Below are 26,559 nucleotides of genomic sequence, written 5' to 3' on the forward strand. Positions count from 1 at the left end.
AACTCACTTTTATTTAAGCATTAGTTAACTATAATAACCTTTTACCCCTTTCACACACCAGAAAAATAATCACAAAATGCTTTTTAGATATAATAGAAGAAATAAAAAGGCAACACCATCACTAATCTATCATTAATTTATTTAAAAACAAAATCTAACAATGCCAATTGTGCTTTGCTTTGATAAAGCAAAAAGAAAAGTGACATATTTTTAGTAGCTGGTGATCCTAACATGTTCTCTCAACTTGTGAATTTTTTTTTCCAAGTTACCATCTACAGTGTTCATTTGGATTCCCAAAATTATTAACATGCACAAAAACAAACAAACAAGAAAAACAAACAAGAAAAGAATACTACAGTGCATTAAAAAGGCACCTGCTTCCCAGATACAGGCATTTATCCTACGTTATACAGAGTAGTGGGATGTGGTTAATGCAGCTTCAGTATCCCACAAGCAGTTCATTAAAAACTATAAATCTGTACCACGTCCATCGAGTATTCGACAATACCACAATGACCTTTTTAGATAACATTCAAGAGGTAACACAATTAATCTTCTACACATACAGCTCGCTTTCATCAACACAACTTACACGACATACACAGCGGTAAGGCTGTAAAAGACCATTATTATCAGGTTGAGCAGAGTTCACATTGAAGTGCCGATGATTAAAGGCGACCAGAGGAAACATGCAGTACAGTACGTATCATGGCAGATGGGTCCCCTGGTGAGGAGACTTGTACAGACCGAGGGCTCAGAAATGCTAGAAAGCTCGTGACACTCTCAGAGCACATTCTTGTTGCAGTAACATACTCTTCTGTTCTTCCACATGCTTTAGGTGTCTTTCACCAATATGTAACTTTTTTTCATTTACAAGTTTAGAAAAATATGAAAAATAAACATTACAATGACCTGTAACAAGAAGTGTTGAACTATCACACGTATTTCCCAATAGAAATATTTATTTAAAGGACCCAATTCTTGTATTGCCCTGACGCATCAACAATGTCCTCACGATCATTCAATAATGATGGCAATTCATTACGCTTCCTTTCAAACTTGCTGCTTCCTCTTTTTCTTGCCATCAAGAAGAGGAGCGGTGTACGTTTATATTCATGTTCACTGCAAACAAACTGAAAGACACACTAAATATTGACTTGATCGACTTTGTGTTATCAAGTTACTTTACAACATAATTAGAAACTCACAGCCAAATGCACAATGCTGTGTTGTTTCACCATCGTACTTTAACTTCAGCCACTCTGCTTTTTGTTCATGTTTTTAAAATTTCACAGTCAGGCATAATCTGACTTTTTGATTCCAACACTGAAACACTTAAATGTGTAAATGCAACTATAACAATAATAAGAAGAAGAAGAATAGGTAATATCTAGTTACTAGAGTAAACTCTATCATAATTTAAGTCAGTGTAAGATTGATTTTATTAAAGAATGTAACTAATGATGGAATTTAAAATTCCATTGCTATATCTAACATGAAAGAAGAAGAATTTAACCCGGAGGTTTTGGATGACTGCATTTTTTTTCTGTTTGTTTTTGACCTTACAGAGGTCTGTAAAGAGAACACTATACTGCACTCATAATTAGCCAACTGTTCAAAAGAACTGCACTATTTTACCACACTATGCAGCAATTTCAACTCACAAATGCCCAACTATTGCTCTTTCAGCAGCAATGCTATAAAGGCTATACAGCGTGTTTATGATAGAAGAAGAAAAAAAAAAAAGAGGTGGTAATCCCAAATATTTGCTTTCCCTGAAAGGCATGTCACAGAGTGTCTGAGCGTGTTGTTATTAGAATAAAAGTGGGTGTGATGGCTGGTATTCATTACTTTAAGTGCTGTGCTGTGTAACATTCATCGAAAAGTGAGGTGTTCTGCAAAAAGAAAAGAGATCAAAGTCACTTTTCATATGAAAAGTTTAAGTGAATGCACTTAGATATTAGTGGTTTGAATGCACTTAACTGTAGGTGGACATTGTTTTAGGCCTTGACTACGCCAGACTTTCAACAGGTACATATTGCATTCGCTAAGTAAATATTGTTCATGGGCCAAACTGCACACTGATTGTTTTTATCTAAAAAAAAAAAAACAGCAACTAGAAATAACTGACCTTCACCGTATGGAGATTTAAATTCATACATTTTGCCACTGAAACCTTGGATATGTACACAATTTGCAGGTGCACTGTATCTCTCTGAGTACAGCAAACTCTTCTCTTTAATTACACCAGAGTGTAATCATTTCAGTGCACTATAAATGAAGTTGTTCTACGTTCTATGTACAGGCAACACATTTTAAACTGTAAGATATTAGAGTGCACTGGAGAGAATACGGCAACTTTATAAACAAGCACAAAGAGTTAACATAAAAATGCCTCTGTTGTTGGTTATGTTTACAGTTATTTTATATGCATATTTTACTTGTTCACTTGTATAGACAAAAGGCAGCTTTGCTTTGTTCAGACTGCACGGTTAAATTTTTTTTCCCCATATTAAAACCTTTTGACTTCTCCTGCAAAGTTCACAACGAACGATTCCTAGAGGGACCCCTTCAATACACGTGTTAAATCAACTGCGCGGTTCTAACACAGGAAGTCAGAGACTGAAACAAAAAGAAAAAAAAAAAAAAGAAGAAGAAAGGGAAGACTGGCTTCAAGTCTCTTCCGACTACAGCTGATAGTTAGCTGCTTTTACGTGAAGGCACTTCCTGGTAAAGCTTTCCACAGAGTAGCACCTGGGACTGTTTAGAACTAACCAGTAGAAGCCCTTTATTGGAAGGAGCCTGGGGTCCGAGCTGGGTGACGCGCGTCGCGGTCACAGCAGAGTGAAACCTAAGATGTACTGCAGGAGTTTGTTCCGATTTTCCTGAGGTAGAAAGGTGCTGCTTAGCTCCAGAGTTGTCACCTTGTTTTCTCTCCTCTCCTTTAGGACCTGGAGAATAAACAGAAAACAGGAGGTTTAGCTGGATGACTCTGCACATCACCCAAATACACACATAAAAATGCACACATGCTTACCCCGAGCTCCTTGAAAGTCCTCACGGTGTTCTTAACCAGATAATGAGTTGCACTTTCACCTGAATGAAAAGAGAAGTGCTTGAAATACATAAAACAGAGACAGGATCTTACTTTTAAAAATTTTCACTAGCTAAATCCTTCTTTAATCTGATAGTAATTTCTTATTTTTCATGTGAATACTACTTATACTTTTGGACTTTATTCCCAGCACCTAAAAAAAAATCATGACTGGAAAAACCATTTTCTCATTTTTAGCAATTTTCTCAATTCCAAGTGCGATGTAGAGAAGTTTTAAATTATTTTTTAAATACATCGTGCAGTATGTGGGCGATATTAGGATATTACCATAACCAGCCACTCCTCTTTCTGTGCGTGTGAGCAGGTATCTGAAGAGCCTCTGGGTGTAGTCGGACTCGACCATGGGCTGGCTCAGACTGTGGACGAAGATCGCAGCCCCGCTGTAGGCCTCCAGCACCGGGCTGAGCAGCCGCTGAAGGAAGACAAAGAACTCCTGGTGCTCTGCAGAAACACTCACCTGAAAGACAACACAAACAGACCAAAAGTCAAATAAAGTCATTTTTGATGGTGAACAGTGGATGTTTGGATGTGAATGCTGTGGCGATTGTGTTGGCTGCAAAATTCCAAATGGTCTAAGTATACCTTAAGGTAGCGATCTCTCTGCTCCTCTCCAAAATCGCTGTCCTCATCCTCTTCGTCACTCCTCCAGGAAAGGGGCTCAGCAAACTTTTTGGGCCACGGCTCATCTGTGGGGCTTGGGCTCAGTTCCTCCTGGTCCTCCTGACGCACAAAAACAGATCAGAGGATCTGAAAGTTTCATTACCCAATAGCAACTATCGCTAAGAGTCCTTCCTAAAACATTCAACTTCTGACATTAACCGCCATGATCTGTTATTTTTGTCCAGCGGCTGACGGCCTGTAAACTCACCTCTGCCACATAAAGAACTCCATACTGGATCAGCCTGGTTACTGTGTCATGGAAAACCTGGTAAATAGTCTGGCAAGGCTGTGGGACAGACAGGAGAGATGTAGACACGCTAAAACATGAAACCACATAGGAGTTGAAAATGTAATTTTATAAACAACTACTTGTCAACAAACTTGTTCCATCATTACTAGTGTAAACTAATATGCAAACATTGTAAATAATCTTCATTTAGAGCCTAGGTTAGAGTTACTAATTACGGTGACAGGAATGTCTTATATTCAGATGATCAATGAGACTATAACCACACAGAGATGAAGTCAAGATTAATTATCTTGTCACAATTGCGCAAAACAATGTCTGGCATATATAAAAGAACTCTGATTGTAAACATGTCCACTGCTGAAGAAATGAGGCAGTGGACACGAGGTGGATGACAGCAGTAGTCATAATATCATAGATGCGTATGTAAAATGTGCGCAGACATTTGGAGTGATAAAGATGGAATATGCAGGACTTACTGGTGCTACAGCCACCTCATTGATAAGGAAGTGGGAGAGACCAGCGGCCTTGCGGATGAGTCTCTCTTGACTTAGAAGATGACTACTGGGATTGCCAGGCTGGCGAGCAGACTCTGATTCCATGACCAGCTCTCGCTGCAGCGACAGGACACTACAGGCTGGAGAGGTACAGGAAAACCTGTGTGTTTAGGACTGCTGAACTTAGATCTACTGTCACTTGTTTAACTTCAAACAGCAATTTAAACTAACTATTTAAAAAAAAATGTATTATTCAAGCTTACATGTTCAGTATATTTTTCTTAAATAATAACCACAATGATGAACCAAAACAGCACATAATACTGTTGGCATAACTTACCAATGATTGCATCAGAAATGAATACATGGAAAAGGCCGTTGCTGTAGAAGTTGAGCTCAAAAAGCGCAGGTACAGTTTGACTAGGTGCGATGGTAAACTCTCCATTGCGATTAGAACTGCTGGTCACATTGAGGCAGTTCCCCAGGAGGTGGAGAGCACGCATGACCACGTCCTCTGAGTTCCCCGAAAAGCCCAAGTCAAAGTCTCGTGACAGGATCTCCTCCTTCATGTTGAAGAAGTCTTCCACTAGCTTGGACAACACCACCCCCTGACACAAAATGAGCAGGAAAAAACAACAACAACAACATCAGAAACTTAAAAAAAAAAAAAAAGTATATTGGTGAATTTTAATAAGCCCACTTCAAAATAATAAAAGTCGAGAAACAAAGAAAAAAACTACAAAAGGGCTTTTGGGGTTGTATGCAGCACTGAGCAGTTGTCATGACATTAGTGTGTCTGTAGAGGGCAGAGTCTCACAATTAATGCAAGAGGCGATGAAAGAGAATGCAGGAAGAAATACGATTTTCTAACAGAGTTATCTATTCCTATATTTATGACTTAAGTGTCATGCCCAGGAAGGTGCATACCTGCTAAACGGAAGAGGAACAAGGGGAAAAAAAAAACATACCAGACGGGGTAATAATAGCAGGATTTTAAAAAATGTGAGCTGGTGTATCTGGCAGTGACAGAACACCAGGAGAGAGGAGGCAACAGCTACACATACCTGTCTGTGTCTATACAGCAGTAGACAGGCCACAATGTGGGTCGACATGATTGCTGACGATTTATTGGCCGCTATGAGGAGGAGATACAAAAGGGTATAATAAGCAACACACAACAGAAAGAGAACAAAAACAGCAGAAGTAGCAGAAGTACTTGTAATTCATTGAGACACCCTTAAAGCAAGACTACAGTGCTGTAAGCCCCAAACTAAGCTGTGTTCAGTTCCTTTTTATATGTGTATATATGTATAGCATCCAATCATAGCAGATATCAAGTCAGGAAAGTTTACAGAGTATTACAGAGACGATTCAACCTTGAGCGTGATTAAGTGTGGACAAAAAAAAAAAAAAGAAAAAGTCTTAACATAAAGAAGCCTCAGACAGAACCCAACTCAAGGTGGGTGGCTGTCTGATTTAATAGGCTGGGGAGAAAGGATGTAAAAAAGCTATATGCCTGTGTTTTGTTATATATAATTTTAATTAATTCATCAGAGTTTGACTTACTACAAATAAAATATTAAATAGGCCTAAAAGAGCTGATTATATTGATAGCACTCAAAGGCAGAAAGAAAGAGTATGTGAGGGAGTGTGTAAAGACAAGGGTTACTACAGATCACCTAAAGTAGTAATCAAGCATAGAGGTGCAGGACATTTATGAACAGCTAAGCTGGTACTGCATTCTTCCCCCTCCCCTGTGCTTCCATCCTCCCCTTCACCTTATTGGCTAAAAACAACATGCCATCCAGCTGGTGGTTCTGTGATAGGCTGTTGGTTAAAAAAAAAAAAAAAAAAAGCTAGTGTAGGAGAATGCAGCTGAATGAGCTGGGGAGAACCGGTTTCTGGAGTGCTATCCCAGGGCAAAACACCCCGAGTGATGTAAAGCGGATGGACTGATGCTGTGCTGTATTTCATGAGTGCTGCCTTTGTGAGCAGGTGCACCTTTAGCACAGGATGAAAAGGAGACTTATGTGCTTATTTAAGGGACCGGTGCTTACTGAAGACTTTAAATTATGATTCCTAGTCATCGTGCATGTAGTAAACCCACCATCTGCGGGTTGTGATTTTCTTACTAAAGAGAACGTGCTTGGCCAGGTTGTTGATAAGCTGTCGTCTAGAGATGTCCTCGGGCAGCTCTCTGTTCACCTGCTCTTCCTCCTGTCCATCAAACAGCTGAGCATCAGGCCTGGAAGGATAATAACAACAAGCCAATGTGTTTTTTACTGTGTCACACACAGTATGTATAATTTAAGATGGCAGTTGTCATGTCCAAACACACACCAGCTCATCTTTCACTCCTATTTTTGGGAGCTTGCAGTGTAACCCCCAATAATGTTAGAATATAATAATATTGGGTACTGTAAAATGCAATACACATTAGAATATACAACCACTACACGGGGATACAGTATTTAAAACCCAAATAAACATAGACGAATAAATAGACAAAAGAGGAACAAAGTGGCATGAGAGTGCCCTGTGTCTGACTTCTCTACAAACAATCTGCCCCTGCCGTTAAAAAGTACTCAAGTTCAAGATCTCAAGTTAATAGCTTACCAATTATTTGTCATCATTTATCTAACGTGATCTCAGGGTGGTTATCTTACTCGTTTACTTCCTGGCTTTTGCCAAAGTCATTGCATGTCTCATCCATCCGTGCCATTAGCAAAACGTGATATGCCACTATTTCACGCGAGTGTTGAAAAGAGTCTTCCATAATATTTGTCTCCAAAGAGTTGAGAAGGTTGTTAATCACCACTGTTGGCACAAGTTTTGAAACTGACTGTAGACCAGCTGGGGCAGACTGCAGTCATCCCAGCGACAGTGCTTTATCGCTCGTTTTTACTATGAAGAGACAGCTTTGAACTGATCTGACCCCTGCCAGGGCTAACTAACGACCCGTTCTCAAATGTCACAGAGCCTGCCATGAAGTAGCAGGAGGGAGGTGTAGAGCTTGGACATGAAGATTGTCCAGGAAGGTCATGACATGTGAGACTATGGAGTGAGCGTGTGTGTATATTTGTACTAACTCTGCAGAAATAATGGTGGGCATCAAAGCATGTTCCAGAGATACAGGTGGTGGACTATGACGGCTTCTCTGGGTGTCCAAGTACTCCTATAATTGACATAAATGTGACATACGTATTCATAAATACATATTCAATATAAAAAACAAACATGGAAGGTTTTCAGCTCTTTTTAGTGTGATTAATCACCTTCAGGGAGAAGGGCTGGTTGAAATCAACACGGACACAACCGTAGTTCTTCCTCAACATCCTGAACACACCACATGCTATTCCCCACCAGCTTTCGTTCTTCTTCGGCTTGCCCTAGAACAAGACAGATTTGAAAGTTACCAAAAATATAGCTATAAGGACACAGCTGAAGCTGTTTGTGTCAAAACATGCTTGGCTCTACCACCAGAAATACATACATTTTCTTCAGTCACAAATTCAAAATCCAACTAATTTATTTTTCTGTGTATTTTTCTTTTTCTGTGCATGATTAAAAAACAAAAAACAAAAACACCTTTGTTGCCACCGACGTCATCCAGACACTCACCAGCTGCTCACTATTGTAGTTTCCCTCAATAATGCGGTCATAGGAGATGCCAACTGGCACCACCAGCACGTCTCCGATGGCCCCCGTGCACATTGTGTCAACCACGATAGACAGCATGCCTGCACGTGCTGGAGATGGCTTACCACTGCGCGACCGAGTCCCCTCCAGAAAGACCTCCAAAAACTGCTGCTGCCGCAACAATTCCTCTGTGTACTACGACAATGACGAAACAGGGAAATGATCAGGTGAATACAGAAAAGGTGTGTGTCAGACAAATGAGAAAATAATACATGTAAAGGTCGCAGTATTTTTGGTGAAAATGTAATTTGCTGACGTCCCGAAGCAGGAAATTCACTTAATTACAAGCTGACAGTCAAGTAAAGTCAAGGCCATGCCAGTGCTGTAGTATGCAGGTTAAACATGAGACTCAAAGTGTAGGAAATCGGGTGCATGCTGAGGTAGCTTTGCTGTATAATGATATCCTCCTGAGTACAGTGTGTACACAGCTGTCTTAGCTATGCAGACACTTTTGAGAATAGAAGCTTTGTCCTGAAATAAACTCCAGGCCGTGGCATTCAAAGTAAGCCGGGACGTCTAGGTTCAGTTTTCATGGGAGCAACTGGAGTTAGAGCAGCATGTGACCTTTTTCTACAGCTTGCCTGTGAAAGCTAATTCCATTCTGGCAAGTGACACATGCGTGCCAGATTAAAATCTCACTTTTTAGCAAATTAAATTACTTTGACCACTTTCAATCATTACAGCTGCAACTTGTGCACTCTTTGACATGTGCAATAACACTAAGTGCAATACTCTTTTCTGGCGTCGTTGTATTTTTACTCAGTTGTATACAGCATTTGTATTTTATTTTTATTCTATTGTATATTTTATTCTATTTTATTCTACTGTATATAGTATTTTATTGTGTTCTATTCTGTACAGTTGTGTACTGTATTTATTCTTATTGTATTCTAATTTTTGCTTCATAACTTTTGCACTGTCCACTTCCTGCTGTGACAAAACAAATTTCCCACGTGTGGGACTAATAAAGGTTATCTTATCTCATCTTAAGAAAAAGAGGTAAAATATGGTTTGTATAACAGGATTGAATTTCAGCTCATCATTTCTACTAGCTGCTCATGTCTTGGGCTGATAATTCTTATCTTAAGGACACAATACGAACCTATCTTACAAGCACAATACACTGTTACTTATTGCCAACCCCTTCTGAAGATACAAAGAAAATCTGCCACTCAGATCAACCCATGCAATTAAATAAACCACCTAAGTTTCCACGCTACTTTGTAGAAAACACACTGAAAATCTTCCAAGTAGTTTATGATGGCGAAACACTAACAAAAACCTATGAATCTGCAACGCAAGCCTGAACATCTACTCGTCATGTGATACAGAAAAACCTATAATGACCAATACTGGGTTACAACTGGTAAATAAAAGGTTAGATGACGTATAAGCCGACCCAATATGTTTAGAGAGCAAAACTGTTGACACATGGGTCACTACAATAAAGGAAAGGAGCATATCTACCCAAACATTTAGTTTGGGCTTACAAATGACAGGACTGTAGCAGAGTCAAAATAAGTTCTTTGGAAGATATAATGCTAATTACAAAGTAAAACTGGAAACAAAGACAAGGCTTAAATAACAAAAACATTTCACTCTCTCATTATTCAATAGAAAAGAACACACAGAGCAGAAAACATGAAGAAAACCCGCTCTGCAGACTTACTGCGTGCAAAAGAGATCGGTACAAAATGTCTTTCTTTCCATCTGCAGACTCTTCCATTCTTCGTCGTATGAAGAAACCTCCAAGTTTACGGATCAGGGTGCTGAAAACAAAGAAGTTTTATAAAGTAGTTTCCAAGCTTTTCAATGGGCAGCAACAGCGAGCACAAACTCCACAGCTGTCAGCAAATACAGTTTTAATCAGTGATTTCCTCAAGGTACTAATTTGGATTAAGGTGTGACTATGATGAAAAAGGAGGACAGTTTGATACCGAAGCACTTAAAATATAAAGATGACTCATCCTGACACTTCAGGGACCCATGTTGTAAATACCCATGTAGTACAAAAGGATCAGTGCTGAACCAAATGCTAGTTGAAGCAGGATAAAAAAAAAGATTTAACTATCGAACATATTTCCAGGGAATTCTTTATTGTTTGAGTTAAACATACACCTTATTTCCAGATCAATCTTCACACAAGGCCTTATGTTTACCTGAGGATGGGGATGCTTAAGTTGTTTCCAGCAGCGATGTGCGGGGCTTTGATGTTATGACAGAACAGAATCAACGTGATGAGCAGGTAGTCGATGTGGGATTTGTGAACTGGGAGGAAGACCATCGGCACATTTTGCTGCAAAGAAAAGAGAAATAAGCAATTTCTCCTAACACGTTTTTAAGAACTCTGTATGTGATCAATGTTGAGAACTTTTATTATCTACGAGAAATGTACAATGACAGAAAACACCTTGTAAATATTACAAGCAAGAAAATAAACACTCAGCTAAACAGCCAGTTTATTAGGTACACTTGTTCAACTGCTTGTTAACTCACAAGTCTAATCAGCCAATCCCAATAACTGCCCAGGAACTGAATGCATTTAGGTGTGTAAACACAGCCATGATGAACTGCTGAGGTTTAAACCGAGCATCAGAATGGGGAAGAAAGGTCATTTAAGTGATTTTGAACGTGGCTTGAGTGTTGGTGCCAGATGAGCTGATCTAAGTATTTCAGACACTGCTGATCTACTGGGATTTTCCTGTAAAGGAGAAAACATCCAGCAGTTCTTTGAGTAAGAATACCTTGGTGAAGTCAGAGGCCAGAGAAAAATGAGCAGACTGCTTTGAGTTGAACTGAACACTTGATTACTGCTGCAAGATTTGGATGGTAAGGTCAAAATCAGACATAAACAACATAAGGTAGGGATCCATCCTGCATTGTTCGGGCTAATGGTGGTGGTGGGGCAAATTTTCGTAGCAAACTTAAGATCCCATAGTAGAAAATGAGCATCATTTAAACACTAGAACCTAGCTCTGAGTATTGCTACTCATCATACCCATCCCTTTATTGCCGCACTGTACCCATCTTCCAGTGTGAATATCATGCCATGTAACAAAGCTTAAATGATCTCAAACTGGTTTCCTGAACATGACAGCAAGTTCACTATACTCAAATGGCCTCAACAGTCACCAGATCTCAATCAAATGAAGCACCTTTGCAGAGTCGTGGAACGACAGATTTGTATCTCAGATGTGCAGCCAAAAAATCTGCAGCATGATGTTATCATGTCAACACTGTTCAAAATCTGAATCTGTGCCACAGAGAATTAAAGCAGTACTGAAGTCAAAAGGGGGTCCAACCTGGTACTAGCATGGTGTACCTAATAAAGTGGAGTGTATATTTAGTGCTAGTTTATGTATATTTACAACTATCAATCATTTACATTCATAAAGCCTCTTCAGTGGTCAGAAATAAAGGCTGCTTCGCTAGTTAATCAAGACACAGCAATCAGTGAAGAAGACTATGTACATGAAATACTACATCAGCTTTATCGGTTTAGCCGTTACCGTTTTCAGCAATCAGAAACAAGTTTTCAATATTAATGGAAAAAACAGTCTTACTCATTTTGGGTAGCAGATTGTGCTGAGACAGTTTATCATGTGTGTCTTTGCCCCTCACCTCTGTAGCAGCTTTCTTCACCATTTCCAGCTGTCCTTTGTGGATCTGGATGCTCCAGAAGAAGCCATTAAACAGCCTCAAAAGCACCCAACCAGTTAGCCTAATCCAAAAGAAAAATTAAGATGTAGAACAGAACACAACATAGCAGGTTTGCTTAAGGCATTACAATATTGTCATAAACTAAAAAGTATAAATACCTAATAAAGGCTGGGGAAATGTTAGCAACCATCTCTTGGAGGAAGGCCCTGGCTTTCTGCTTTACTTTGCTGACAGCTTTGTGCTCCTGACCAGGCTGGCTGGCTGCAGCATCCAAGTCTGTTGCTACTGTCACAATAGCATCCTCCACCCTGCAATCAACAAAAGAAGAACACAAACATAAAGCTGCCTCTTCTAACATTCAACGCATTGTCTCCATTTCTCTAATAAAATGGTTTCTTTATGTCCACCATATCACAAATTTATCTATGATTGGAAAATAAAGTTTGATGTGGGCTGAATTTCCTGTATCCTGACTTTTACCTGCTGTTGTTGAGTACGTTATCCACCACGTTCCTGGTGAACATGTCCTTGTGGACATCTCTCTCCACAACGAAAAGCACATAACTCAGTCTGCGTGCCAGCCAGCCCCGCTGTCTAGATGAGCACACACAGAAAAACGCTTGCATAAAACCACATAAACGATACATATTTACATACGAGAAGAGATTCTCAAATATACTCAGATATATGCTGAAAGCTGTGTTATAAACATGAGCCTTGCTTTTCGCACAAAAACACATAAGTTAAATATATGAATCAACATCCAGATAAGGGACAGTCAGGAATACTTGCACGACTTTTCATGGTAATATCACATTTCCAGGAACTGCAGAACAATGCATAACCTGCATAACCCAAACACACAGCTTCATCATCAACAGCTGTGTTACAGGTCAGGTTTGCTATACCTTGATGAGCTTTCAAGTAACATAATACTGACTGTGTCAGAACAAAGCAAACGATGCTAACCCAACCATGCTGAGTACGGTACATCACCATCTCTGTTTCCATGCTAATAGAACTAGATATTAACTTATTTCTGTTTTTCCCCATTCGGTTTGGAGCATGGTGGCATATATCTTACTGAGTATTGTCAACAAAAGCCAGCCACTGGGTGCATGTGTCTGGTGTCCACTGACAAACACTGTAAATTATTCATCTGTCGACCTTTCCACAATTTCAGAGAGTCATCCTCTTGACTTAAATCCAGTTATTTTACACTGGTTGTTAAGAATTTCACCCTAAATCTGAACTGCATTCAATGGGACTGATTGGAGATCAGAGGACTGACAAGGCAAGTAGAGACTTTCCTGTTCTGCCAAAGCACGACGTGAAGTTTCAGTTGAAGAATGTTCCTAAAGTGGAAGGGAAGTGAAAAGCTCCGTTTACCTAGTGTGGGTCTCGTTTATGTAGATGACGTTTCGCAGACCCAGAGATGGAATACTGGGATTGAACAGTCTCTCCTGTAAGGAACAAAAAAGATAAAAAATGAGAAAGTAACTCGAATCAGTTTAGTTTCGCGTTACTTTACAGCTTGTTATGCTTTAATTCTCGTTAAGAAAATAAATTTAACTAGAATTGAACCTTTTAACAGCTAATTTTTTATATTACTGCACTAAACTCAATAATGAGGTGTTTTAAGAATTGCTTTATGTCTAAAAAAAACATTCCTTGAAAATGCCTTGCAACCACTTTTCAGATTTTCACCTTTATCATATAAACACAGGAAGACAACCTGAGATCCACATATCATTTAATTAGCAAATTAAATAATCAAATTAGATCTGAATAGATTATATGAATAATAATGACTTCTCTAAAATTATTTTTAATTATGATTTTTTTAAGAGGACTGCTTGTTTTTCCGAACAGCCAGGATAGATCGAGTTAGCAGGAACTATTCGATTCCATGCTGGCCAATTTCTTTACAAAAGACCAGAAATCAGCAAATGAACTCAAGCCACAGTTAATTAGCCGTGATGTAATTTTACCCAGCTCTGTGGTGTACAGGAGTGACAGCAGCGCCCCACAAAGGGCCTCTTTCTGTTCAGCAGACCCTCCTTCCACGTGCTGGCGACATTACGCAGGACTGAAGGGCTGGTGCTGCGGTCCTTGAAATGCATAAAAAAAAGATTGATCAGGAAGAAGCAAAAGCATCACATGAAAGGACCGTGTGTGCTGATATGAGATTTATCGCCTTTGATCTTGGGGGGGATGCATGGCGCTGTTCTGAATGTACAATGAAAATTACAACAACAACAAAAAGAAAACAAATTAATTGTGGCTTACCGAGTCTTCATTGGGATGTTTCCAGCGGTTACACCACTGCTCTCCATTGCTGACCTGCAGCAGCAAGCCATCTGACAGCTCCATGCTCTCTGCTGTCTCCTTCCTCTCCCTCCTGGTCACACACCACTAGCTGGCAAGCTGACAGCACACACAAATACAATACAGTTATATTTTTTTTAATTTAAGTGATCAATGAATATTAGTGAGTAGCACAAAGAAAATGCACAGCGTTTAAATCTAGCTGGTGGAAAAATACAACACTCACTGCAGCAATGTATTAAGCTACAGTGGGCGACATAGCTTATATCGCCTTCACGAGCAGCCTCTGCTCAGCATTTTGACTGCATGAGCAATGATGGTGAACAATCAGATGTTAACAGCTTCCTTTCAACTTTAAAGCCAAAAGTCAGCACCTCCCACATGAGGCATCGCTGTGCTATTCAGATTCAGTCAACGCTGGCATGCTCCGGTTAGACCTGATTTTCTAAGAAAAGTCGGAAGTCATACTGGAAAAACCAACAAGATGCAGCAGATAATAATGTATATTAATCACCCCAACATCTCAGACTGAATGCAGTCTGGTGGGACTAGTTAACAGAGAAGTCAAAGTTTTACTTCTTTAACTGATATGCGAGTAAGCCATTTTAAATAGCAGTGTGACCACAGATAGGGCAAAGACTTCCTCATTTTAGAAAACACAAACATTTTCAAACACCAAACAATGCACTTCTTAAAGATGTTAATTAAGATCATCATCTGCCCTCAAGACACAGCTGTCGTACTCAACTCCAGCTGACAAGAACCTTAAATTAAATGCACAAACTCAGATATATGCAGCCAAACTACGCTGCTCTTTTTTTGGTTTAGCTTAATGCACACATTAAATATTTGACAATGGAAAAAAACAAATAACAGAACCAAATAAAGCCTTTACTTTGGGAAGCAGCAGGTTTATGGCACAGAAAAATTATCATTTTATCAAAAGGCCCGCAGTTAGATTGAGTAACAACATCAACTACTATGTACGCACTGATTTACTGGCTGAACAGTGCTATCTGACAAGTCACCAGTTCGCCATGATTTCTGACAGAGGCCCATTGGCAAACAACAACAAAACAAAAGTAAAACGCCAGTATTGCCCAAGCTGACATTTTAACATGAGTATCAGCTCACGGTTACACAGCTGGAGCGTCCCTATCAGTCACTATGTAGAAATGGTCACTACACAAAATAGCAATCTAAAAATAACATAATGGGAAGCTTTTGTTTGGCATTTTAAACATAATTTGTCTAATGTGCCTCAAATGACACTTTGCTTTTGTTACACACCAGTTGTCCTGCATAACACTGGTAAGCGTCCTGAAACAAAGTCAAAATTTACACTAAACACACAATGCTGGAGGATTTTACAATGAACCAAACATAGCATAACCACTGAACCTTCCTGAAGAAACAAGGTAAGGGGATAGCTAGACATCAGTAAGGAAAGAGAGAAGATGTGAAGAGAACCCACAAAGGTAATTAAGAGAATGTCTTTGATTAGCCTGGAAATGAGTCAATTTATGAATGAATGCTTACACAGACTGTACAGTATGTGTGTCAGTTAAGGACACTGTCGGTCCATCTTTCTCTGACTAATACGTCTGACTGTCAGCAGACTGGCCTCTTCACAAAAATGTTCCTGCCTAACAAGCTTCAATGAATGAATGAACATTGTGACATTGTCCTCCTGTGGTGTTGTGGTTGTAGTGGGTGATGTGCACACAGATGAGGGAAGCAGAGATTTCAAAGGGGTCAACGGCCGAGAGTACTCCAGAAAAACAAAGACCTCCAAGAATGAGGAGCTTAGGGGAATTAGATAACAAGTGAAGGTAGCCCTTACACTGCATTAAAGTTTAATGAGTACACGGATAATAACATTCAACGTATGCAAATCCTATAAACTAATTTGAATAATTTTCATGGGATATATCTACATTAGTTTGTAGCAACTTCCACTATCTGTTATAACGTTGTTAAATATTTGATTCAATCAGTAATTTCAAAATGAAGTATCATCAAGAAATTATTAAAAAACAACACGCTGAGGCGCTACTATCGAATTACACTGGCAAAGTATGGCCTGGGCCATCTGCCACATAATCACGTTTTATTTACCTTTAGCAAAATCATGCCTGTTCATGCACACTGAAAACCACTGGGTTAATCCGGCAGACAGGCTCAGACCTGCCTTGCAATAAGCAGGTCAAACAGGAGAGGTCTCTTTGTGACAGATGGTCAGTTCAGATAACTAGCTGATCAGACAACAATAGCACCAACCAGACATGCCCATGTCTAGCTTGGCCGCGGAAACGCGGTACTGTTCAGTTACAGCCGACACCTCCTAGAAAGACATTATTAAAAAGTCTCCAGTTTGTGCATTTGGATGGTGTTGCGTAAAGTTATTAAAACGTGATGTGAGCAGCTTCCGTGACCGTCTGTGGCACGCTGCATGGCATGCTTCCGAGCTTCATGAGGCACATCTCATCTTACAGCTAACGCCGGTACTCACGATGGTCTCCAAGACAGGGGTGACTTTAACCTGTTCTCCACTCGATGTCTTAATCTAGTCTGAATCTTAAATGATTAGCATTAGCCCGGTTTACCTCAGTGCGGATGAGACATGGAAAAATGTCAAATCCCACATTGCCGGGGGTCGTCTCGAACTCAATGTCAGTGTAAAGTTGACCGACTATGTCGTGTTTTACTGTGAAAAACGGCTCTAAATGATAAGTAATTATCTCTCACAACCGTGTCAACAAGTCCATATTAACGACACAGTTACTGTTTCTATGACAGGACAGGAACGGCGTTAGTAACAGTTACTAATAATGCAACGATGTAGCTGTTAGCATTAGCTCTCCAGCCACGCTCGCGAGAATGGACTCTCACTTACCTTGACAACAGTGTTACGCTGAGTCATATCTAAAATGTAAGCTTATCGACAAACAGCCGGCCGCTGAGTATTTCGGTACGCTTCTTTTGTAACACACTAGCTCCACTGTCCTTGGTACACCGGACAACACAGCTCTGACACTCGGGGATGTGTGACAGGAGGGAGGACCACTTGCGGTGGTTTTGTTTTGGTACAAGCAGCGGCGCCATTCTGCCACCAGCCAGAAGAGGGCAGCACGACGCCACTTTGACCACTTTGCGTTGCAATTTGACAACATTAAACACTTAATATAAAGGTGCGTTAGTATTTCTATTTTTTTGTCCATTTTTTATTTGATGTGGAAATGTGTCATCTTGACAAAGCTTTTTTTTTTTTTTTTTTTTAAAGCTGTTTTTAAAATGCAGTCTTTGAAACATTGGGTTAACGCGCCCTCCAGTGGGCGGATTGATACAAGCATTTTATCGGACCGTACCACTGTGCTACATCAATAGGGTTATTGTGGCTTATTTTAAGACGCAGTAAACCAAAGCCAAAAGATTAAGATTATTAATTATTTGGTATTAATTATTAGTTAATTATTTAACTATTCTGTCACTTCATAAACATTGGCTGTATTTACATTTCTATATATTACAGCCACAGTTGTCTCACCCATGGCAATGGCTATAATGGTAGTGTCACAAACATTCTATTTCCTTCGTTTCTATCAAGCTAGCAGCAGCCATGAGGTAAGCTGTATATTTGAAATTTAATTAAGCTTTTCATTTCCAAGCAGAGTGCAGGAAGTGTTAGAGATTCTTTTTATTTAAAACAGCGGGGAGAACTGTCTAGATGACTTTGAGTGAATTCGCTCATTTCTACCAGAATGCGTTGATGGCCTTTGTTGGTAAGCAAACCGTGCTAATATAGTGAGACATGTCACAACATGTTAGAAGACAGCCCGTCTACTGAGCCAGGCATCAGCTGTAAAGACTGCAGTGTTTTGACTTTTTTTCAACAAGCTGACGAATGGATTGAGTGAAATAAAACAGATTTAATAATGAAAGTCAATTATCTCGGCAAGGTAGAGGTGTTACTTGTTGTCATGTGTTTTGGTACTTGGGCTACAGTCTTCTTCTCCCAAGTGGAAAACCAACCAGTAAACAAACAAGTTTACTGCACATCTAAAAGTCAGCAAATGACGTTTCAATCTTTTACAGCCTTTCATCAAAAAACACTCAAATGGGAGTTCAGTAGCTGATTTGTCCATTTATGTAACAGTTAGTTTATGACACTCGAAGAAAATAATTTAAATGATATATTGGCGTTAGGCGCTCAACTGGTCAAGGTCACACCTTCTTGTATAGGCATAAAAAATTAGGTATGAAGTAAAAATGGCTTATGAACACAATCGAGGGTGCTTTTTAATTGAATGGTTATGGGTAGGCAAAGTTTATTCCATCCTAACAAATAAGATTGTACTACAGAAACGTAGAATGTGACATATTTTTTTCATGTATGTTTTCTGTAACTGCCAGGGTGAATTAGTAATAGAATTATAATTTCTATTACTAAATTATATCCTCACTGGACTAAACTAGATTAAACTAAATTAAATGATACGCTTCTTCTTGCTGTAATATTGGGGTTTTTGTTTGTTTGTTTTTAATTTAGTTTAATAAAAACTATTTCCAACAGTGCTTATATAATGATTTTGCTCTCCCAGCATGCTCAGGCTCCAGAAGCGCTTGGCCTCCAGTGTCTTGCGCTGTGGTAAAAAGAAAGTGTGGCTGGACCCCAACGAGACCAACGAGATTGCCAACGCAAACTCTCGTGAGTTGTTTCCTTTGTGGATTTATGTAGTAGGCTTTGGGCTCCTTAAATTTACGCTTTTATTTAAATGAATTTTATTTGGGCTACAGGCCAGCAGATACGAAAACTGGTAAAGGATGGACTGATCATCAGAAAACCTGTGACTGTTCATTCCCGTGCACGCTGCCGCAAGAACACACTGGCACGCCGCAAGGGACGTCACACGGGTTATGGTGAGTAGTTAGGTTATTGTTATCTTTCCCCAAATTTGCTTTCACTAATAATGTGGCTAATAATTGCGTATTTGGGAAAATAAAATCAAGCGGTGTGTACATGTTAAGGACTGCTTATAGAAACTGCAAGTAGTGGTGGTTTCAGTATGAACTTGGAGTAAGATAAGAGTTTTATTTCAGTAATATAATTTTCTTTCCAGGTAAGAGAAAGGGCACGGCCAATGCTCGTATGCCGGAGAAGTTGTCATGGATGCGGCGCATGAGAATTCTGCGACGTCTTCTTCGTCGCTACAGGGAGTCCAAAAAAATTGACAGGCACATGTAAGAGTGAATGTCATCACTGATGTACTCACTGATCATGAATAAGGTTTTATGTCAGTTTCATTGATAGATGAGTAATGTTTTGTGTCTTCTAGGTACCACAGTCTCTACCTAAGAGCGAAGGGTAATGTCTTCAAAAACAAACGCATCCTTATGGAGCACATCCACAAATTAAAGGCTGACAAGGCTCGCAAGAAGCTCCTGGCGTACGTTTCCACTTCTTCTTTTCTTGTATTATTTCACTCCAAGCGCAGCAACATTTATACACTGAAATTAATTTGTTTCTGTCCTGCAGTGACCAAGCCGAGGCCCGGCGCACAAAGACAAGAGAAGCCCGCAAACGCAGAGAAGAGCGTCTCCAGGCCAAGAAAGAAGAGATCATCAAGAACTTATCAAAGGAGGAGGAAACTACAAAAAAGTGAATCTAAAATGTATTCAAATCTTGTGAGGATCAGCTTTTGGTTGTGAATAAATGTGGATAAGAGAAAATATCATCAGTAATGTTCTTGCCTTGATATTAAAAATGATTTGACATGAAAAGAGTACTTTGGAAAATATTTCATTTTGATTATGATTTATATATACCTGAATAAACAGAGGTGAGAGAAGCCCTTTTCTTCTTTTAACATGGCCATATATATATTGTAATATGGCTATGAAAAGACAGCAAACTATGCTTCTGAGGTAATGCTCTGAACACTACAAAAGGTGGCAGCAGAGTGCCAAATACATCTACGTCTACTCATTTTAGCCAGAGGAAATTAAACTAGAAAGAGAACTGGAAAAAAAAAAAAGTCATTTTCAATCAGCAACTTGATCACACAGCACAGTATTCCTCAAAGGTATTATTAAAAATGGTAGATAAGCAACTTGGTAACAACAAACAAAGATCTTCCACTTTTTCCACATATAGCTTACAGTTGAATTTGTGTTCATTCAGCAAAAGCACTGCAAGCATTTGTGCATTTTTAGGAAGGTAGAGGTAGCAACAATTTAGCTGCTGTTAAATTACATATTTTATAAGGGAACATTTATAAATAGTAACTTCCTTGCTGAGGCAAATGTTCTCAAGTCATATTCATCCTTAGAGTATGGGCATCTGAAGCTTGGGTTGGATGCCATGCAGACTCTGCTGATAGTGAGGAGCAGTGTTACGTAACAGGAAGCTCTCACCATACTGGATTTTTCTGAAGATGGCCTGTAAGGAATGTGTTCACATTAACTGGCTGTAATTCTATAACAAAATCTATTAACTTTGTAAAGCAACTCATGCATTATTAAATGCTCAATGGTCTGCTCCGTAAAAGCTTCTTATTTTAAATTATTTTCCTGCTTCATTTTTCCTGAAAGCAGGCACCAAAGTAGCAGAAGCTCAGACAACCACCGTTAGCCCCATTAAACCTGTGCTACTGACACTCCAGACATCCACTTATTTCTTGCTTGAGCCTTGAAGGATTTCATTTTTCATGCATGCAGAAGAAGGTGTGACTGAAGTGTACAGATGCATCCTGTGGTAACTGGGACAGACAGGCTGCTGCTGTGCTGTGCAAGTGTGTGTGCATGAGAGAAAGGGGAGTTTTTACTATCCAAAGCACACTCAGCATTTCAGATCATTTTAAATACAGCAATCTGGAAAACAAAAAATAATCCCTGTACACTTTATTGGAATGTAAACTCGTCACTTACAATTTTCTGCCACCTCCTCCTTATTCTTAAGCTGCTATGTCTGTGACTGACAGTCATGCATAAACAATGGGACACTCAAGCTTTTGAAGCTGGCAGTGAAGAGCCCTCACATCTACAGTCTGGGTTTCAAAGGCCTTGAGTAGCTGGAATTAAGGTTTTTATACAGCATAACTCACTTGCTTACCTTGATATCCTGGTTTAATTTTCTCACAAAGCAGTGTTATGCACAACACTTTCGCTTAAAATGCACTTCAGCTGTATGCGGTCATTACCAAATTGCTCCGCACAGTCAAAACGATCTTTATAAATAAACGGGAGCTCTGCAGGAATATGTCGCAGGGATTACTGAAGGAGAAAACCGCCTTTGTACAGCCATTTTGCAGCTCCGTTAATGTATTTCTTCATTACCAGGAGGCACTCCTATTTCCTGAAGCGTGAGCCTTAATGGGATTAGATAAGGAGAGGAATATGAGCTGAAACCAAGCAGCACTCTTTATTACAGTTGGCCTTCAACCCAGGCAAAACAAATGGAGCACACTCAAGAGTTCAGGAGGGCTTTCATAACAAATGAAGTGAGGAGATGAAAGTGATTAAAGTAAGATTATTTTAAAATATAAAAACAGTTATCTAACGACTAAACGAATTACTTTGCTTTCGCCTGTTTGATTACCCTCTTTCCACCGTCTGTGGGACTGGTTCTCTTCTTTGCTGCATACTAAACTGTCGGTCAGCCTCTGTATCACAAAGACAATGACTGTTAGTCCACACATTAACACTGTCACATATAAAATGTTCGAGTCATCGTCTTTTTAATCCTTTTCAACATTATTTTTTATTTTCTCTTCCCACATGTTCAGTGGACTCTATTACCTAATCACTCTGGTTTATAGACTGACAGAGACACAAAGCACGAGGGAAGAATTCAGGAGCTCTAATTCTCTCATTCTCGTTCGCTGACTGATAGGAGGGATTACTGTAACAGTGCTCACTGATATAAATCAATCAGACAGGCAGTCGCTCTGATCTTATACAGATACGCCTCAGGCCTGTCTTCTTAACACCAGGGGTTGCTCTTTTACGCTTTCACACTGCCGCACACTCATTTAGTGACATCCAGACAAAGCTCAATGTCAAAATGCACCAGGAATCAAAGAAATTGCAATATAATATGACGAGAGTGATTGTGCTGATGATCTACTGGGATCCTGTGTGCACAAATTAGCAGTACTACTAGAAAGCAGTCAAATGCTGCTCCTGAAAAGAGCAGGTTGAAAAGTTTGCCTTGAATTTTTTGGTGTGTGCCAGCCGGCATCATCACAAGTGTTCTGTTGTTTCGTTTACACCAGATATATGACAGCTTATGTCTCCTCAAAATTATTTCTGTGTGAAGACTCCAATCCATGACCGCTCTAATCAAACACTTCCAAATGTCTTAGGCGCAATCAGACCAAGGGCAGACCTGCAAACAACGGAGAGATCATGATTCATTTTCTTCAGTTTTCAGAAACAGGAACGCCAGCATGCTTATCTTTAAAAATAGTGGCTGTATTTAATTTGTGTGCAAGAAAAGTTTTACTAAAACTTTTATATAATTTTACTGCTCTGACATCTGACTCACCTTGAACACTGTAGTTGTTTTAACCTGAGAATGTCCTCTATTTGCCTTCTAACTAATCTATTGGTTTTCTTGCTCTGTGAAGCACAGTGTGTGATTACATACGGAGACTGGGTTCTCAGGTGTCCAGTTAGAGGTCAGGGTACATCATATCAAGCAGACTGTAGGCTGCAGTCTGTAATTTGATAAGAAATTAGATTCAAATATGAGAGAGAAATCTCAGTGGTGTTAACTGACACCACTGCTGTTGTGACAAAACCATTAGCTGCCCTTTTCTTAGTTCTTTGTGCCACACTTACACTCTTCTTCTCTGTTTTTATTCCTTGTATGTTTCTTATCTTGTGGAAAACCTGGATTAAAGTAAAATGCTAGTCTACAAGAAAAACATATACATTATGTTATACACTCACCGGCCATGTTTTTAGGTACAGCTGTTCAAATGCTTGTTGATGCAAATATCTAATCGGCTAATCTTTTTGAAGCACAACCTGCTGAAGTTCAAACCAAGGATCAGGATGTTATTTCAGAAACTGCTTTTCTGCTGGGATTTCCCCCAAATAACCATATCTAGGGTTTACAGTGAATGGTCCAAGAATGAGAAAATATCCAGTGAGCTGCACTTCTTTGGGGAGAAAAGCCTTGTTGAGGAGAATTAAGGCTAGACTGCATTAAACTGATAGGAAGGTGACAGTAAGTTAAATAAGCAGTGGTTATAACTATGACTTTGAAGCTGATGGGCTACAGCAGCAGAGGATTGCACCGGTTGTCACTCTTGTTAGCTAAGAACAGGAAACTGAGGCTACAAGATCGGACAGCAGAAGAATGGAAAAATGTTTCCTGTCCTACGTGAAAGCATGGCTCCATCCTGCCTTATATCAACAGGTCAGGCTACTGTTGGTATAATGGTGCGAGGGATATTTTGTTATTGCTATCAATTCAACATGAACCAAAGTCTCTAAGGAATATTTGTAGTACCTTGTTGAATCTATTCCTTTGAGATTTAAGGCAATTCTGATGACAAAAATGGGTCCAACCTTAGACTAGCATAACAAAGTATACCTAATAAAGTGGTCACTGAGTGTATGCTTGTATGTCATTTCCCTGCAGCTCCTCACTAGCCCTTAGGAGTCAGTCTCTTCTTAGGACTCAATCAGGCACAAATATAATTGTCAATTATAATCTGGAAAAAACATGGACAGGTTAAGTGAAAACAGAGCTTAATAGCAAAACTGAGGAAAATGAATCTGAGCTGCAGTAAACTCAAAGCTTCATTTGATGATAAATGAGTCAGATAAAGTCATTTATCAATAACTGATTAAAATGCAAAATGGAACTGTTTTCTGCTGAGTGTTCAGATGATTCATCTTCTCACATTTGGAAAAGAAATCTGTGCAATTTAATGAATTCGCTGTTTAGTTAAAAACACAAAACTGTTAACAGGGATTTGTTGCTGCCCTAAACCCATTTAGCAATATGTACCTGGAGCCCCCAGAGGAGATACAGTATCTACAGAAGAAACATATGTTACGTGTTCCACTTTAGAAATAAACGCAATTGAGGATGGGAAGAAAAGAAGTCTTTGAAGTGGGAACTGGTTAAAATCATGAGGTGAACAACAGGCCAGCGACAACACTGGCTCAGATGAGCGAATAAGGTTTGCTGCAGAAAAGGTCAAATGATGAGATTCACACACAGAAAAAACCCAAGGCATCAAAATAATTTTTGAGCAAGTTTTTCCAAGTATGAAAATCGTTTGTGTTCATGAGCTGGAGGGCCAGATGGACTCATTAGAAAAAGAAGAAGAAAAAACATAAGAACGCAAAACAAGCTGACTCAGAAAACACCAGCCGGGGAATATTAGTAAAGTAAATTTTATAAATCTGAATGCTGGAGAAAATCGGTTTCAGTCATTAGAGAACATGTCAACTGATGGAAGTGAGCACAGCTTAGTCATTCATTTGAAAGTGATGACTGCAGTTCAGGAAAGAGTTTGTTTGGAAGTGATGACTGATGAAAGTCAGAGAGTTCTGAGTCTTTTATGTTTTGAATCTAGTTAGCTTTTCCCCCGGCATTCCTGCTTTGCCCTCTCACTAGATCCTTATTTGTCATTCCTGTCCTCTTGTTTCTTAGAAGCTTTCCAAACACATACCAGGTAAGGCTAGCCCTATCTCCAGCTCTTTCCCCGTATAGCTGATTCTTCAGCCTGCTGAATAGCTTCTCCTTTTTCGTCTTTCTGTTTGTCATAACAGAGTTTTTGACTTGGATAAGGAGAGGGATAAAGCTGCAACAGATAGCAAGCAAAGCATCATTAACAAAACAGAGCAGTCCCACTTATCCTCTCATCCCTGCTCTGTGACGCTACACACCCCAAAGTCTGTGACACACATTAAACTGAATGGAATCAATTTTTCTATCCTATTTGTAGCAGGACCGAACATTTTACAGCATCTTTTGTGGGAATAGCAATAAACTGAGGGTTTGACTGTAATAAGCCTGTTGTAACGTAAACAATAGATGTTTGTGTGACGTTTTTCTGGGTCTATATTTTCAGATGAAAGTATAGATCCAGACAAACGTTACAGAATGCTATATATATATATATAGGCACAGGAAAGCGCTGAGGCGGAGTAGATAAAAAATTTATATTTTCAGATGCACAAATGCACTGTGTGTGAGAGCATGGAGAGAGAAAGCACAAAGAAAACTCGTCCTGTGGATTTCAAATCCTTTTCTCAGTGACTTAATGGATTTTGAAGTATGCTTTTAAGATTTCAGAGCATGCTGGATTAGGAAAACATTTAAAGGCAGAGAGGGCTGAGGTTAGGACTTGAGGTATAAAGAGGACCTGTGGCAACGCACTCATGTTTGGCTGAGAGAAACATTACAGCTGTCCAGCTGAGATGACAAGACTGCAGGAAACATCTTAGATCAAAAGGCTCTTAAGTCTTAGTGCTGCAAGCAAAGCACAGCAACTGGTTAAAACCAAACTCTGACATGTTTTATCACATAAAAGATTCATATGCCTTGGAAACCTTTAATAGCTACGAACAACATATAAAATTACAGAGCAACAGTTAATTAATCAAAAACTAAATAAATAAATACATAAAAGAAACAGTTTCTACTCTAATCCAGCCCTTGAAACCCACAACAGACAGCTTAGGCAAAACTGTAAATCAACAATGTCAGTGCTTCACTTTGTGATATAATATAAATTTAGTAGTAGCGAAATATAGACACAGTGAAGAGGAAGAAGTAGCACCTGGTAACCTAATACATCTGTCAACTCTTGACTCCAGTTTAGAGAATTCAAGCAATGTAATCAAATTACATTCAATGTAAAAAAAGAAAAGAAAAAAAAAGGTGTGTGTGGGGGGGGGGTTGCACCCTGTCTGCATGACTTTTTCAGTCTTTGGCCTTTGGTCTTTCAGTCTTCAGTCTTTTGGCCCACTTTTTGTTACAACATTCCTTCCGGTCATTGAGGTTTGTGTCATGGTCCCTGTGCCCCGCTGGTCGACCCTCTATTAGGCAATATGTTTGTGGTTTGTTTGCTCTCTCTCTCTCTCTCTCTCTCGCCGCGGCGACGCTCATTGCGGGCTCCCGCTGCTGGCCCACACACCTGCTCTCATCAGCGCACCGGCCGCTGATCCCAGCTGATTACTGCACTACTTAAGATGGCGAGTCTGCACTAGTCTTCGCTGGATCGTTGAACTATCAGCGTCAGTCAAACTTGTGTATCTGCCAACCTGTATCTTGAAAGCCCTTTGTTATTATCCCGCTAACCCGACCTTTTGTGTTTAGATCGTTTTTG

The 26,559-nt window shown here is 39.6% G+C and overlaps 2 protein-coding genes across 2 annotated transcripts; one reads left to right on the forward strand and one right to left on the reverse strand.

Annotated features, from left to right (window-relative positions):
- Window positions 1-207: 207 nt before the first annotated feature.
- On the reverse strand, window positions 208-17,287 carry gpam (glycerol-3-phosphate acyltransferase, mitochondrial). The gene is made up of 21 exons (XM_085361435.1): window positions 17,103-17,287; window positions 14,168-14,305; window positions 13,870-13,989; window positions 13,268-13,341; window positions 12,359-12,472; window positions 12,037-12,186; window positions 11,840-11,939; window positions 10,378-10,514; window positions 9,888-9,987; window positions 8,141-8,353; window positions 7,795-7,908; window positions 7,609-7,694; window positions 6,652-6,764; window positions 5,584-5,654; window positions 4,860-5,127; window positions 4,502-4,659; window positions 3,984-4,061; window positions 3,698-3,835; window positions 3,383-3,572; window positions 3,038-3,096; window positions 208-2,951 (listed from the first exon to the last, which is right to left on the reverse strand). The coding sequence occupies exons 2-21, from the start codon at window positions 14,249-14,251 to the stop codon at window positions 2,835-2,837; spliced, it is 2,484 nt and encodes an 827-aa protein (XP_085217561.1). The 5' UTR covers window positions 14,252-14,305; window positions 17,103-17,287; the 3' UTR covers window positions 208-2,834.
- Window positions 17,288-17,782: 495 nt separating this feature from the next.
- On the forward strand, window positions 17,783-20,006 carry LOC146626783 (large ribosomal subunit protein eL19). Its single transcript, XM_085360790.1, has 6 exons — window positions 17,783-17,830; window positions 18,808-18,914; window positions 19,004-19,126; window positions 19,327-19,447; window positions 19,543-19,653; window positions 19,743-20,006. The coding sequence occupies exons 1-6, from the start codon at window positions 17,826-17,828 to the stop codon at window positions 19,867-19,869; spliced, it is 594 nt and encodes a 197-aa protein (XP_085216916.1). The 5' UTR covers window positions 17,783-17,825; the 3' UTR covers window positions 19,870-20,006.
- Window positions 20,007-26,559: the final 6,553 nt, after the last annotated feature.

This window comes from Diplotaxodon limnothrissa, linkage group LG8 (genome assembly GCF_057381915.1).
Source record: "Diplotaxodon limnothrissa isolate DT_005_m linkage group LG8, D_limnothrissa_male_GT1.1, whole genome shotgun sequence".
Lineage (NCBI taxonomy): Eukaryota > Metazoa > Chordata > Actinopteri > Cichliformes > Cichlidae > Diplotaxodon > Diplotaxodon limnothrissa.

What these genes read in the sequence shown, in the direction of transcription:
- gpam (XM_085361435.1), bottom strand. Translation starts at nt 14,251, where the DNA reads ATGGAGCTGTCAGATGGCTTGCTGCTGCAGGTCAGCAATGGAGAGCAG. An exon ending in ATTTCCCCAGCCTTTATTAG is followed by an intron (nt 11,940 to 12,036) that starts GTATTTATACTT and finishes CTTTTGGATTAG; the next exon opens with GCTAACTGGTTGGGTGCTTT. An exon ending in ACCGATCTCTTTTGCACGCA is followed by an intron (nt 8,354 to 9,887) that starts GTAAGTCTGCAG and finishes TCATTGTCGTAG; the next exon opens with TACACAGAGGAATTGTTGCG.
- LOC146626783 (XM_085360790.1), top strand. An exon ending in GATTGCCAACGCAAACTCTC is followed by an intron (nt 18,915 to 19,003) that starts GTGAGTTGTTTC and finishes TTTGGGCTACAG; the next exon opens with GCCAGCAGATACGAAAACTG. An exon ending in GGGACGTCACACGGGTTATG is followed by an intron (nt 19,127 to 19,326) that starts GTGAGTAGTTAG and finishes TTTTCTTTCCAG; the next exon opens with GTAAGAGAAAGGGCACGGCC.